The sequence below is a fragment of the Chionomys nivalis genome, chromosome 26 (assembly GCF_950005125.1).
Source record: "Chionomys nivalis chromosome 26, mChiNiv1.1, whole genome shotgun sequence".
NCBI lineage: Eukaryota > Metazoa > Chordata > Mammalia > Rodentia > Cricetidae > Chionomys > Chionomys nivalis.
The window spans coordinates 36,780,718-36,796,611 of record NC_080111.1 but is presented as its reverse complement, the minus strand read 5'-3'; the positions used below and the strand labels follow the sequence as shown (position 1 = coordinate 36,796,611).

Here is a 15,894-nt window from a genome sequence, read left to right as displayed (position 1 = left end):
TCCCCCACTCCCCAGTAAATTAATACATAGGGAAGCTCAGAGGACAAGGGCCACTGCCACCATGAATAACATGGACCAAGATAGCTAATGTCTAGCTCATGATCTTTCCAAGTATAGCAGAAATGACAGTTCAACAGACCTGCTCTTGACAGCCTCCACTCACTATAGGATAGCTTGTGATCTTCCTTCCTTACAGCAGAGGCAGAAGAAAATCATGGAAAGAACCCACAAAATGTCTGTCACTAGTACTCCCCCATTGCTAACACTTCCCAGAATCCCTCACTGCCTAGGGCCACCCATCTGGTACTCACAATATTAGCAGCTCCAATGACTCAGACAGCACAGTCTTTCCAGTTCTGCCCTACCATCCCAACTTATGGGGGTCTTGTTTATAAAATTTGTATTTAGTACACATTATTTGCCTCACCTAGAGCACATCCTGATCCTCACACAAAGTATAGGGGTTTTGTCTACACATTACATTGAACACTCACTTTCCAGTGTAGACATCTCATTGGCTCAGAGATGCAAAATCCTGCAGACAAATACAGGTCCCATTCATAAAGTATCTACTGTTACTGTGTAAGTGTTGTTAAAGAAATACAGACCATGAATTAGAAAACAATCAGGATCATGTTAGGACTTGGAGAGAACAAAGACAATATGGATGTGATGTAGTTTTAATCTCAAAAATTATTTTGAAGAGGTGAAACAGGCTTTATGACCATATGCTCCAGAGACTAGGGATTTGTACTAGAGCACAATAAATATATTTTATATATTTTCTAGAAAGATGAAGATCTTAATCCTGAAAACTAGCAGTCCTATTAAGCAGGGACACAACATTTTACACAGATTTTCTATTTTGGATGAACTACTGTATACATAGCAATTAGGTTTCAGTCCCTTACCCAGATTCTTGATTGCCCAGGTCCATGAACTGCAACAATGGTTAATCAGGACAATCATACAGCATCTACAATGGACTACCTGATTCCAGAAAAGTAATCTCGGTTGAAGAAGGAAAGCTCTCACACTCAGGCCAACCTCTCACTTCCTGTAGTGTGTCTCCACCAGCTTCAAAGTTGGACAATGAGTTCAATTCTTATACCAATCCCTCTTCATTTCTAAGTCCCCCCAAAAGCCAGAATGATTAGCAGACACTCATTAACTGCTCTATTTTTCTTTCTCACTGACTAGTCAAGGCCAAACCTGAAAGGAGTTTCAGGAATGTCTTTCCACAACTGGGCAGCAAAGGCAGGATTAGGTGTTGAAAATAATTCTCAATTTACACACAATGAGGCAAGCCTAAACTACAGAAGACATTGCTGTATGCAAAAATCAACAAAACCTGAAAGAATTGTTTGAAACTATTAATGACTTAGAAACAATAGAGAACAGAAACAAGTAGAGATAACAGCAGCAATATACTTAAAGAAAGTATTTGAAAATGATACCAAAAAGTGATTTTTAAAGTGATGATAATAATGCACTTTTAAGATTAAATAAAATTTTCTATATTGACTTTGAAAAAAGAGTAGGCCCTTCCCTGAGAGAGGGGATCTCATTATTAGAGATAGATTGATGGTGTGCATATACATATGTTGACTGCTGAGACCTTTAACATGACACATAGACTTAGTCAATGGTCTTTCTCTCAAATCACTGAGCTGACATAACTGTGTTAAGCAATATTGATCATATCTGCAGAGGATAGTTGCCTAATTGCAAATTCAATGTTCCTTGACTCAAGAAAATCTTCCCACTCTGGACAACCATGCACTCTGCTCTGTGTTCATTCACTTGACAATAATTTAAACATGGTGGGAAATTACAAACCACTCCCACTACTACTATTGAGTCCTTTTTATAATGGTGGCTCCAATAGCTGATTGCCTATGCTGTGTCCCCTGCACTGTACATAATAAACTATTCCTCCTATTGTGGTCTGAAGAGAGAAGGAATGCTCCATATGCAAATCCCTTCCCTGTGAGTGCATTGGGCAGTCAACTACATGACTCAAATGCATAATTTTAAAACTGTGAGGTGCTGCAGTCATTAAGAATTTTGAAGGTGTAATGTAGAGGACACTCAAGGTCATTGCCTTGGAAAGCAAAAAACAGGACTGAGGCCACCTGAGTCAAAATAAGAGAAGTTGTCTGAGAAACATTTTTTCTATCAGGATGGAAATTCAGCAGTTCTAGAATGTGACTTTCCTCTGAGAAATCACTTCACACCCTTAAGAGACTAATTTTAAAAAGTCTCCTTAATGATGGCATGCATCAGTCTCTGGCCAGTGCTCAAGGGGAACCAGGTTAGACAGATTTTACATTTAATATATACTGTTATCCTTAAGTATCCCTTAGGTTCATGATCCAGATTACACTTTGAAAAATTGAAATAGAAACAGGCAACTTGCCAGTCTAGATATTTAGGGAGATGGCAGAATTACACAGCAAAAATATCCCCAGAATATTTTAAGTACACCAGTGACGTGTTACATCAGTTCATTCTTCACTGGTAATGAGGGACATGGGGGATGAGAAAGATAGGACAACTAAAAGGTAAAAACATAGGGTGGGGCTGTATTGCAGAAGATACGTCCCATGCCTAGTAACCTTCTGAAGAAAAATAGCATTTTGCCAGGTGGTGGTGGCACACACCATTAATCCCAAAACACGGGTGAAAGTGCCATGAGCTTCTCTGTGAGTTCAAGGCCTGTCTGGTCTACAGAGCTCCAGGATAGTCAGAAATGTCCCAGAGGATGTCTGTCTCAGAAAACCAAAAAATAGAAGACATCAGCTAGCATTTTATATACTACTTCCAGAGGAAAAATGAAAAATATTTTATGAAGTCAGTGGAAACTATCATCCAATGTGACAAATTTAGGAGGAGGCTAGTCCTACAATTCTACGCAAGGGGAACATGGGGTGTTTCAAAAACTTTGTTTAGTGATGAGTGGCCTTGGTACTGATATCCATAGCTCTGAGTTGGGTTCTACAGAGCTGAGGCAACCCCTCCACAAAGTCCTTGGCACCAGACCAGACCATTACCAGCTGCAAAGCATATTTCTGCTTTTAGCGAAGGATCTATGATTATCAATACATCAGGTCATTAGGGAAACTCACAAGGCTCAGGTCCTAGGCTGTTTCTAGCTCTTCCAAGAGTATCCCTCCTTCCTGCCTGAGGTCCTAAATGAAAGCCTTGATTGACCAGACCAGTCATTCACACAACAGTCTTTCACATTTCAAATATGTCACCTGGTGTCATATTGCCCATTTGGCAGAACTGTGCTTTTCTCAAAAAGAAAACTGGAAGTTTAAGTCACACCAGGCCTTAAAGTTGGTTGTGACCCCGTAATGCCTCCTTGAACAGCTTGGATGGGCCTAGTGAATTGTTTTAAATCAGTATTGGTTTCTTTGAAACGGTTTGGAGCCAAGTATCTGGACAATCCTGGTGATCAATGTATATCCAAGCATCCTAATCTCTACCAGCCTTGATTAGTATATTCTTAGCTTTTGGGTTTTTAGACACAGTCCTCCCTCTGCTAATTCTACTTTGTGAGACTTAATTACTCACTAAGCATTGGTAAATCCTTTGTGTCACCAATTCTCCTCTTCTGCATTATAGTATAGAGTGGATTGCTACCCAACACGTAAGATGCCTTTGATAACCTCCACAAATTTAAATATAAATTCATAGTATTATTAAGTTGGGGGCATAGCCCTAGCCCCTGGCCTGGGAGTTGCTTTGCTCTGGACTCCAAATCCCAGCTTGCAAGGTCCTGACCACACCCACCCCCAGAGAGGGCTGAGGACCAGTCCCACAGGGTATTTAAAAGGCCTCCTAGAGGGGGATAAACATGGTTTTGGGGTCTGCATGAGCTCCTTCCCATCCTGTCTCCCCAACATGAGCTTGGCCACCTGAGATTGCCTTACTTAATAAAACGATGGGCATTTTGATTTGGTTTCATTTGACCTAATTGGATTTCTTGAATCGGAAGGGCTTCTTTTATTCTTAACAATTATATATAAAGGCTATGTGCAACATGTTCAATATTGAAATGATACTGGGAAATGTAGGCCTCAGTTTGGTAACTTGTTTCCATGGATGCAACAAGCCTGTTAAAGTTGACTAGAAATGTGTTTGTACACACAGCTTCCTGTTCCCAATATTTTAAGCGGATTAAGTCCCAGAGCAAAGTTATTCAGAAACCTGCCCCTAGGCCCATGAGTGAGCAGGGCCCACGTGGGACTTCACAGTACAGGGAATATGGAGGCAGTTTCTCATCCAGATCCCAGGAGGACACACCATACTGTCCCCCGCAATTCACCCTCTGCTCGTCCCCACTTGGAGACAGCATTTCCCTGCTCACCATGTTGTCTGTTCTCCAGGTCGCCAAAGCTCTCAGTTCATCATTGCCCAGCAGCAGCAACTGCTCCTCAGTACAGGAAACCACTGCTGCCAGCTCCCCTTCAAAGTCAAGCCTGAAGGTGGCTGCCTGGAAGAGACCTGCCCTGCTTTGACTGGCAGGTCACCTGGAAGGTATGATTGGCTAGTGAGCCCTGAGTGGAGGAAACACCTCCCATGGGGCTATAGAGTGCTTAAAGAGACAGCACATTGGTTCCTGGTCTTTCCTCTCACCCCATCAAAAATTCTTTTCCAGATCTGAGAACATATGCATGCACTTGCCCCTGGCTACAAAAGCAGTCACTGTCATCTTTTTGCACTCCATAGGAAATTTCCCTTTTCCTCCTGGATGCAAAGTAGCTAGCTAGTTTGTACAGTTTACCAAGCTAGCTGGGTGGAGTAATTTCCTGACCCACAAGGGAAAGGATGCCCAGAATATTAACAACTAGAGCGAGTTTTTAAGTTACAAGAGGAGATGCTTGTTCTGTGGATTCATGCTGAGGTCAGATGAAATGAAGGTACTTTTAACATGGCTTTCACAGGATTTTCCAACAGAAAAAAAAAGAAAAGCAGGAACCAGATCACAAACAAGATGATAGGTCAGGCCATGTGGTGGTGGTGCATACCTTTAATCCCAGTTCTGGGAAAGAGGCCGATGCAGGCAGATCTCTGTGAGTTCGAGGCCAGCCTGTTCTACAAGAGCTAGTTCCAGGACAGGTTTCAAAGCTATAGAGAAACCCTGTCTCAAAAAAATGATAGGTCTTTCCTACATTGAAAAGTTGCATTGCTTTATGGGTTTTATTCCTAAAATTCAAAGCAACCTCCAGGCAAATGCATAATAATAAAGAGGGTAGTATTCATAAAAATCTAGATACATGGAATATAATGGAGCTAGGAAAAATGTCTTCCTGAGCACTATTGTTAGCTAGCATGTCTCCCTCCAAGGTCAGCTGAATAAAATATACAACGGCAGTTCTCAAGATTCTCTACATGAACAGGACAGGTAGAATGAATGTCACCATTGAAGTAGGAAGTGGGCTTATTAGAATGTCTCATAAGCTGTGGTCCTGGTCACCTAAAAATAGCTGCCTACCAATGGCAATTGAAGAATCCAGTAGATTACTACTCAGCTTCTTGTCTAAGATTGAGTGAAGAATTTAGTTGTTTTTCAGTTCATGAGGCTCAATGTCTGAGCTGGTTTTCAGTATTCACCAAAATTCCAAAGAAGTGGACTCTAATGCTAGTAAAGGAATGAGCTTGGTAGGCAGAGGTAGACCAAGAAGCCAAAATAAGAGAATTTTCTTCTTCAGTATACTTTATATGTGACTGCTGATACCAGATTGTGAGATCCTCATTAAATTTAGATCTTAGTCTTTGTATTATTTGGGTTTATTTTTATTTATTTATTTATTCAGGTGATTTTTATGGCAGGATTTATCTGTGTAGTTCTGAAACTCATTCTGTAGGCCAGACTGGTCTCCAACTCAGAAAATCCCACAACCTCTGCCTCTTGAGTGATGGTGTTTAAGTGTGTACTGACAACAAGCAGCTAAAGGTGGGTCCTATCATCTCAAGTTTTCCAGATTAATGGAGAGTTTTCCCATTTCAACACCTTTAAGTAAAATCTCTCAGGTATATTCAGTTCTATGTGTATTAGTTAATCCCAGATATAGTCAGTTTGACTACCAATAATAGACATCTCAAAAGCCAAGACAGAAGAAATGAGAAAAAAAATCTAGCCTGCATGAGGCAGGAAGAGCAAGGGAATAATTTTCAAAACAGCTGTTTTCCTCAACAAAGGAAGCATAGGGATTTTACTTAGTAAGCCTGAACATGCTCATATAATGATCTCCCTATTTTTAAGCATGCTCAGTTAACAAATCCACACCTAAACATAATCACAGCATAAAAGCAGAGATATTTAGGGACATTCTTACCTCAAAGTCATGTAATAACAAATGCAAATTAGACAAATGATGGAAAGAAATGCCTCTGGCATGTTCATACTATATCATAAGTTCTTAGCTTAAAATCAAGAAAATGATACTTTGAAAAGTCAATTGTCAATCTTGATGTTTCATCTAAAACATAGCTGTACCAACACCATAATTCTCATAAACACAAAAGATAGAGAACACAAGACCAGAAAACTTTAAGGAAGAGTCATCTAACAGCCCTATATACTGTCCTTCTGCAAGAACAGTTATGATGATCTTTATTAATATCAGAGCAAAGCTGCTTTTGTTCTGAGCAGGCTGACTAGGCAAAAGGCCACAGCTGCTCTCATGCAAGACAAATAAGAGTTCATTTTAACTAGCCCTGGCTTGTTGTCTCAGAGTTTGACACCACCGTCGACAATCTCATTCTTTCTTTCTTTCTTCTGTCTTTACAACATATTTAGTTATATGGTGTTTTGCCTGCATGTGCCTGTGCACAATATCTACAGAGTGCAGAAGGGAGGAGATAGCTGGGACTAGTTAGAGCAAATGCTTAGCTAGCTTGCAGGGTCCTGGAATAGAATCAAGGTCCTCTGTAAAAGCACCGAATACTCTAAATGTCGAGTCATCTATCTAGCTCCTCTTTTTAATTTAAAATTAATTTTCAAAATTTGTTAAAAATGACATTACATCATTTTTCCTTTTTATCTGTTCATTCCTTCCATGCCACAAATCCCTTCCAACTTTATCCTTGGTAAGAACGGGTGAAAAATACTGAGCCTATAGCTGATGATCCTAGAATAGCTGGCCTTGAAGCCGCAGAGATCCTCCTGCCTCTGCCTCTCCAGTGTTGGTATTAAAGGTGTGTGCCAAAACTGCCCGTTTTTTTTAAGGGGTTTTCAGAAAGAATTTTTCTGTGTTACAGTCCTAGCTATCCTAGAACTTGCTTTATTGACCAGGCTGATTTTAAACTCACAGATATCTGCCTGCCTGTTCCTCCCAAGTGCTGGAATTAAAGATGAAGTCAAAGAATCTTCTCACCTCAAGGCAACTGCATCCAGAATTGATCCCTTTTTGACAAGCTCAGATGACAGCAAGAAGTTGGCCTCTGAATCAAGAAGAAGTCTAACAAAGAGAAGCAACAGAGGATTGAGAGAAATAAACAACTGGCTTAGAAAGAAGACAGGCAAAGCTACTGAGTCATCACCAGTCCCCAGAAAATGATGTGTTACACCCTGGGCACAGACAGTTAAAGAGAGCATTACTGGTGAGGATCAAGAAGACCCAGTGGATTAAACACAGATACTGCAGATGGTCAACATGTTCCTTCTGCCAGTACAAACAAAGAGGAACAGTTGAAAGCAGAGGAAAAGCAGCTGGAACATGCTAATTTAGATGAATCCAGAAATGTTTTAAGTAACCAGAATTCCACAACAGAATCCTGCAATGTTTGGTGTTCTACTTTGTATAAGTTTAAGTCATAAAACTTTTATGGATTCCTGCTTAAAATACAATGTCTATTTATTATTGGGAAAACAAAAAGAAAAAAAAGAAAGGGAGAATTGCAACATAAAATTTATTTTTCAGCTGGGTGGTGGTGGCGCATGCCTTTAATCCCAGCACTTGGGAGGCAGAGGCAGGCGGATCTCTGTGAGTTCGAGACCAGCCTGGTCTACAAGAGCTAGTTCCAGGACAGGCTCAAAAACCACAGAGAAACCCTGTCTCAAAAAACCAAAAACAAAATTATTTTTCACTGGAGAGTTGTAATAATATAGTACCCCTTAAATTCATTTAAAGTATTTGCCACTTTTGCCCATATAATCAATTTCAAATATATAGTGAAACATGTGAGCATATGCCATTAATTCCAGTCACTGGGAGAAAGTGAATATTTGACAGAGGGTCACTAGTTTACCATGTGTCCTGAAATGCCCATCATGAGCTGGGTATTATTGGCTCCATCAAGTTATAAATTAGAATATACACAGCTGCAATCTGTTATCAAATGGAAGTGGAATACAAGAAATCAGGATCAAGCAAGTCTTGAAGGCACAAAGAAGCTCTATGAAAAAGTGGCCAAATGCAATGGTTTCTACTCCTGTTACAATGCCTTCTGATGCCAAGAATACACCTATAGTCTCATGAGGTATTTAATCCCTAAAATTGGTTGAATGAAGAAGAGAAGACTAAGGCCAGGCTGATGGTTCTATACAACATGATGGAACCACGCTGCATTGAACAGCTGCAGGATTACATCCCCTTTCTGGGACAACCATGAAGGATACTTGTGAAGGGCGATCTTCACAGTGGGCTAAATTTCAAACAGTACACACTTCCATATGATTTATTTGCTAGGAGAAATGACCTAATGTGCAACTAACAATTCACTAATTGATGGACTCTGTCCAGTGGTTTGGCTGGATGGTCAGGGATTAGTTAAGAACATGATTAGAAAGTTGGTGAGAGAAGACATCCGAGGAAGAGGAATGTGGATAATCTCTGCAAATGGGAAAATGGTATAAAGATCCTTGTATTCCATGTAAATGCTGATCAAAAGGTGAATTCAGTAGAGGAGAAGCTCAATACTCAAGTAGACAGGATGGCTCTGCTGTTTTAGTCACCCTCTTTTACCAACTCATCATGTCAATGTCCAATGGGCCCATGAGGAATAGGGCCATAGTGCCAAAGACAAGAGCTAGGTATGGGTTCAATAACATGGACTTACTGCCAGGCTGACTACACTGGACAACTTCCTCAATGGAAAGGACAAGTCTTTGTTCTTATTGGAGTAGAAACTTACTCTGGTTATGGATTTGCCTTAGTACATGCAATGATTCTGCAAAACCACCATCAATGCATTTGTAGAATTTCTCAGCATGGTATTCCACACAGTATTGCTTCTGGCCAGGGAACTCACTTCACAGCCAGAGAAGCATGAGAATGGGCCCACAGTCATGGAATCCACTTGTATTAAAATGTTCTCCAGCATCCTTAAGAAAGCAGACTGATTCTAAGAATGAATGGATTTATTCTTTTGAAGAAACAATTACAGCCAGCATTCAAGGGGAAATACCTCACGTTCCAAACATTAGAAAGTTACTAAACATGCCTAACTCCTGGATTCACCCATTATCCTTATCTAATCTATTTGCTGATCACCAGCTTTGGGCATGCTCAGATTTGTTTGTTACCAAAGGTGGGGGAGGGGGGAGGCATGATGCCTTCTGGCTCAGTGCCTGTCTTTTAGATATTTCTATGTTTCATGTAAGCCGCTAATTTTGTGGGATTGACTCTATGTAAATTTGAGGGTTAGAACAAAGGATAAGGCCTCCTGGTGTGTGTGTGTGTGTGTGTGTGTATCTGTGTGTGTGTGTCTGTGTGTGTGAAATGGAGCAAGGTCACTCTGTGACCCTACAGAAGTCACACTGCTGAGATGTTTTGGGGAAAAAAATAAACATTTCAAAGGGAAGAATTGTGTCACAAGGTTTCCACAGAAATGACAGTGAATTTTTCAAAAGACAAGCATTCCCACAGCTTAGCAAAATGGGTTGCTCCATGTGGACTTCGGTGTATACACTTCCCATGGGTCTGCCTATTGGTCTGTCAGCTGTGCATTCCCTGTATAGTCTTGTGGTTTCCTACATCTCTCTGCCTTCCCTCACCTTGTCAGCATGGGTATCCTTTCATTTCTTGGAAGTCTACCTCTTTGGGATAATAGCATATTCACATAATAGCTGAGACACTCAGTCTTGTGGGACTGAGCAACTACTAGAGTTCTGAACAAGGAGACCAGAAGTCTGGTTTTTAAACTCCTACTAGCATTTTTACTGTTTATGACAAAAAGGAAACACATTCTAAAGGGACGGAATGGAGTTTAGGGTATTGGGATTGTCTATATGTCGCTTTCCAGAGAAGACAGATTTCCTTCAAGATTCCCCTGGAAATGATGTGGAAGATGAGAGGAATTCAGCACGGTGATGGAATGAGACAGGTGTGACAGCAAAGACAGGAAATAAAGTGAAATAAATCAGAGGTTTGTAAGCTTTCCTCAAATGTAGTACCAGTGCAGAAACTATCCCTGGGTTTTTGTCATTCACACAGAAGGTTAAGAGAATCACACAGTAAGTCTAGTCATGCAAAATTACATCGAAAACTCAATCAGTTAAAACCATACTCATTTAATTCAGAATGAACTACTTTGAATCACTAATACTACTTTGAACCCATTTTTCCTGTGTGGTTAGGCATCTGTAAATATGGTTTCTATGGTAAGGAATCACACAATAAAATATTTCCATTTTAAAAAAAGATATAAAGTAATGCAAGTTAGACCAGGCAATGGTGGTGCATGATTTTAATCCCTGAATTTAGGAGGGAGAGACAGGTAGATCTCTGTGAGCTTGAGATCAGCATGCTGTCTGATATGAGTGCCAGCAGAGACAGATTTGCAGAGAAGCCCTTATTAAAAAATCCCCTAAAAATTGTTTGACTGGGCAGTGGCAGTGGATGCCTTAATCAGAAGGCATAGGGAGACATATCTCCATGAGTTAAAGGCCAGCCTGGTCAACAGAGCAAATTCTAGGACAGACCTGAAAGATACAGAAAATCCCTGTCTTAAAAAACAAACGAACAATTAGCAAAGGGACCTAAAATTTAAGGGTTAAAATACTTACTCACAACTGGATCCATCTAGCCATGTTTCTTTCTTCTTCTTTTTTATTTCTTACTCCTTATCCTCCTGTTACAAAGGATTTCAGTAATATACACCCCTATGACCCATGTTCCAGGGTTGAAATTCTTTTGCCCCTCAAAAATAAGATAAAAATTTTCCTACACCCACAATGTCAGCTGGGAGGTGGGAGTGGCTAGTGCGTATCCAGAGAACTCCTTAATGGAGAAAGTTAGTTAAGAAAGGAATTAAATCATCAGGAAATTCTAGAGGTGAAGGTAAGTGTGTTACATACATTCTTAGGTGGTTGGCTAAAGCAAAAAGTCATATCTTCAGTAACTTTATTAATAGGAGATGGATTGTTTTTAAAATCACCATGCCACTTTTTTCCCACAGCACTTCTAGAGGGGACAGGGTAACCAACAGTCAGGGGGAAGCTGAAGACTGCTGACCTGAGCAGCATCAGACACTGCAATTTCCATGGGCCTAGGTCTGAGTTTACATGTATTGTTCTAAGTAGCGAGAACAAAGAGGAGACCCAGGCCTCTAAATAATCAGTTCTGGAGTATGCTGCTATCAGCCATTCTGAGAGTGGGCACTGTGGGTCTGTAACACCAGCAGGCGATCTTTCTCAGGATTTCAGTTCATTGTCTCCACTGCTGTCCTTGATAGTGAAACACAAGCAGTAAGTTTCCTGAACTAAAGTCATCAGTAAACTGAGGTGAAGGTGAGTGTAAGGAGGTAGAAATGTTTTGATGAAGAATTTCATGTTATTATATTCCCATAAGTGAGGTAAAACCAGGACAAGCTTATACTTCTGTCTAAGCATCTGTGAGTCGCCACCTTTGGGCAAACAGTACTTCTATGTCCTTGGATAGCTGAGAATATCTTAAATGAGTTGCATTTGGCTATACCCTAAACACTGACCAAATGGCTCCTGCTAAAGATAATTGCAGGAAGGGAGAGGTTGGCATTTATCTACGAAAGTGAAATAATGGCCTGGCAGTGGGGAATTGTTTCCTCCCATAGCTAGGGCAATGCGATCAATAAGTCCCAAAAGTATAGGAAACCATTTGAATTGTTGGAATTAATTCACAAACATGTAACAGAAAGTGAGCTTCCTATAGGGAATCTACAGCTAAATCAGCCACTTGATTCATAAAGCAATAATGCAAAAAATATTTGCCATTTGTTTTAACCCTCACCTGAGCAATTATTTTAAAATATTGCAGCATGTAGTAAGTCTCCTACCTCTTTACTCATAGAATAACATGCAAAACCACTGAATCTTACTATGCTACAAAGTCAGTCCTGCATCCTCACCCCAGCAAAGCAAAAGCCCTGTCCCACTTCTGACTGGCAGGCCTGACTGAAGGACCTGACTAGCTTGTGGTGACTGAGGGACAAAAGCAGGTCCTTTGATGATACAGTGTGCTTAAAGACACAGCACAGAGATTCCTGGCACTGCATCCCCCTCCAGACCCAGATTCCAAATCTACAGAGAAAAGCATTTCAGTAACACTTGCTTTGACTCTTAAAGCTGACCCAGCAACCATCCTGCACTCCATAGACTCTTTCCATTCTTCCGCCTGGACACAATGTGACTAGCCCATTACAAAATGCTTCCCCATTTTTCCAGGTGGAAAGGTGCCCAAAATTAAGAGAGATTTTAGGGGAGTAAAAGGAAATGATCTGTGGCTTCACACCGAGATTGGGTGAACCGAAGGTATCTGGATGTAGCAGGGACTTCAGACAACTAGGAGAGAAAAGCAAAAATAAGAAATAAATAACCAAGATATTAGGTCTTTCTCCCATCAGAAAACTGGATGATGGCACCATAGCATTAGGGGTTTTTCAGTTAAATCCATTTCAATCTCCTGACAATTTAAGAAAATAAAAAGTGTAGTCTTTAGAATATATTGAACACTTAGAGAGACATGGAGCAAGAAAGAATGGTTGTATGAGCTCTTTTACTCAGTGGGAAAATGAAACCATGGCAGTATTTGTCAAGGTTCTGTGCTTGACTGGAACTGATAAAATGAACTCTATGTATGTATTTCAAAAGTGGATTTATTAGGCTGTGGGCCAGCTAATGCAACCTTGACTGTCTACCAATAAAAAGTTGAAGAATTCAATAGCTATTCAACCCATCAGGCCAGTGTTCTCAAATGATCTTCAGGATATACAAAAATTCCTAAGAACTGGACTCTAAAGAGTAAAGGAATGACCTTCCCAACCACAGGCAGAGAAATCACACAAAGAGAAAAAGCTTCCTTCTTCAATATTCTTTACATATGTAGACTGCCACCAGAAGGTCTCACCCAGATTAAAGGCGGTTCTAGTTAGCTCAAAAGATTCAGATTAACATAAATTTTTGCCATTTAAAAAATCTTTAGGTAAAGTGTCTCACAGATGTACCCAATTCATTGTGCATTTGTGTCTTCCACAGGTAATCATTTTAGCTACCAAGAAAAGCCATCATAACAGCCAAAAGAGAAGGAATGAAAAAAAATTCTTGCTTCCAAAATGCAAGAACATGGGGAAATATTTCCAAACAATGATTTTCTTAAAATGAAAGCATGGACCGGGCGATGGTGGCGCACGCCTTTAATCCCAGCCCTCGGGAGGCAGAGGCAGGTGGATCTTTGTGAGTTCGAGACCAGCCTGGTCTACAAGAGCTAGTTCCAGGACAGGCTCCAAAACCACAGAGAAACCCTGTCTCGAAAAACCAAAAAAAAAAAAAAAAAGAAAAAAAAAAAGAAAGCATGGGGATTTTACTTAGGGAGTCTGGGCATGTTAAGGTAGAGTTCTCTCTTTCTAAACATACTCAGTTACCAAATCCACTTCTGAACATTATCACAATTTAAAAGCAGAGATATTTAGGGACATTCTCACTTCAAAGTCATGCAGGAACTTATAGAAATTATAAAAATGATGGATAAGTAATACTGACATGTTCATCTTGTATCTTAAAGTCTTAGCTGAAAAATCAAGAAAATGGCACCATGATATTCAAGTGCTTTGGATCCTATGCAACATTTTAATGATATTTCATCTAAGAGATATGTATCAATATCACAATATTCACAAAAACAACAGACACAGAACACAAATACATGAAACAGGAAATAAAAGTCACCTATTGTACAGTGGTCAGTGCTTTTAATTGGATGTCTTTAATGAGTTATTTTTCAGTCAGAACAAGGCTGCTTTTGCCTCTGTGCAGACTGACTCAGAAGAAGACCAGTTTCTTCCAGGAAGAAGGAGAGAGAGTTATTATTAACCATCCCTGGCTATTGTCTGTCTCAGCTATGTGATATCACTTGGAGAATTTTATTCTTTTGTCATTTAACCTGTTTTTAATTTTACTTGTGCCTGTGCTTTGCCTCCATATTGCTGCACAGTGCATGGTGAAGTTGACAAGAAAGATGTTTGCAAACAGATCACCATGCTCCCAATTCTCTAAGCAGATTAAACTCACAGCACAAAGTTATTCAGAGTTCTGTCCCTAGGTCGAGAAATTAACGAGGACCGCATGGGACTTCACAACACAGGGAATCTGGCGGCAGGTTCTCACACGGATTCCGGGAGGACACACCATACTGTCTCCCGCACCTCACCCTCTGCTCCTCCCCATCTGGAGACAGTATTCCCCCACTCACCATGATGTGGTTCCCCAGCTCGCCAAAGCTTTCAGTTCACCATCTGCCAGCAGCAGCAACTTCGCTGCAGCACAGGAAAGCACAGCCGCCAGTGCCTCCATGAAGCTGAGTCTGAACGTGGGTGCCCGGAAAAGCCCTGCAATGGTTCAGACTGGCAGGTCACGTGGAGGACCTGATTGGCTAGTGAGATCTGAGTGACAAGATCACCTCCTTTGGGGCAATAGTGTGCTTAAAGACACAGCACAGTGGTTCCTGGCCATTCCAGTCAAAGATCTTTTCTAGATTGGCCAAGAGATGCATTTTAATTGCACTTTCCCCTGGCTCCAAAAGCAGACACTGTCATCTTCTTGCACTCCATAGCAACGTTCCGTTTTTCCTCCAGGACACACTGGCTAGCTAGCCTGTACTGTGCACTGTGCTAGGTGGGTGCCGGGATTTCCTGCCCACACAGGGAAAGATGCCCAGAATATTAACAGTTAAAGAGAGTTTTAAGGTCAAAAGGAGATGTTTGTTCTGAGCCTTGCCTCATGCTGAGGTCGGATAAATTGAAGATACTTTTTACATGGTTTTCACAGGGATTTTACACAACAGAAAAGAGAAAAGCAGGAACCAGATCTTAAACAAAATGACAGGTCTTTCCCCCATCAGAAAGCTGGACGATTGCTCCATTGCTTTGTGAGTTTTGTTCCTGAAGTTCAAAGCAAGCTCCAGGCAAATGTATAAAAATAAAAAGAGTAGTGTTCATGGAAATTTGAATACATAGAGAATAACGGAGCTAGGAAAAATGTCTTCATGAGCACTATTGTCAGCCAGCATGTCTCCCTCCATGGTCAGGTGAATAAAATATACAACTGCAGTAATCAAGATTCTCTACATGAACAGGACAGGTAGAATGAATCTCACCATTATGTAAAAAGTGGGCTTATTAAAATGTCTCACAAGCTGTGGTTCAGGTCATCTAAAAATGGTTGCCTACCAATGAAAATTGAAGAATGCAGGAGACTGGTTCTCAGCCTTTTGTCTAAGATCAAGTGAAATATCCAGTAGTTGTTCAGCTATGAGGCATGATGTCTCAGTTAGTTTTAAGTATTCGCCAAGATTAAAAAGAAATAGGCTCTAATGCTAGTAAAAGAATAAGCTTGGTAGCCAGAGCTAAGGCAAAGAGGTTAAAAAAAAAACTTTTCTTCTTCAGTATACTTTATATGTGACAGCTGCT

The 15,894-nt window shown here is 40.6% G+C and overlaps 1 protein-coding gene across 1 annotated transcript in view; it reads right to left on the bottom strand.

Moving 5' to 3' along the window:
- Positions 1 to 14,737, bottom strand: part of LOC130867051 (zinc finger protein 120-like) — a gene marked incomplete at its 3' end in the record, with an annotated part of 28,118 nt that extends 13,381 nt beyond the window's left edge. The window contains exon 1 of the mRNA XM_057758792.1: positions 14,679 to 14,737. Coding sequence (XP_057614775.1) covers positions 14,679 to 14,681 — 3 coding nt within the window. The remainder of the gene's footprint in view (positions 1 to 14,678) is intronic.
- Between the last annotated feature and the right edge of the window lie 1,157 nt (positions 14,738 to 15,894).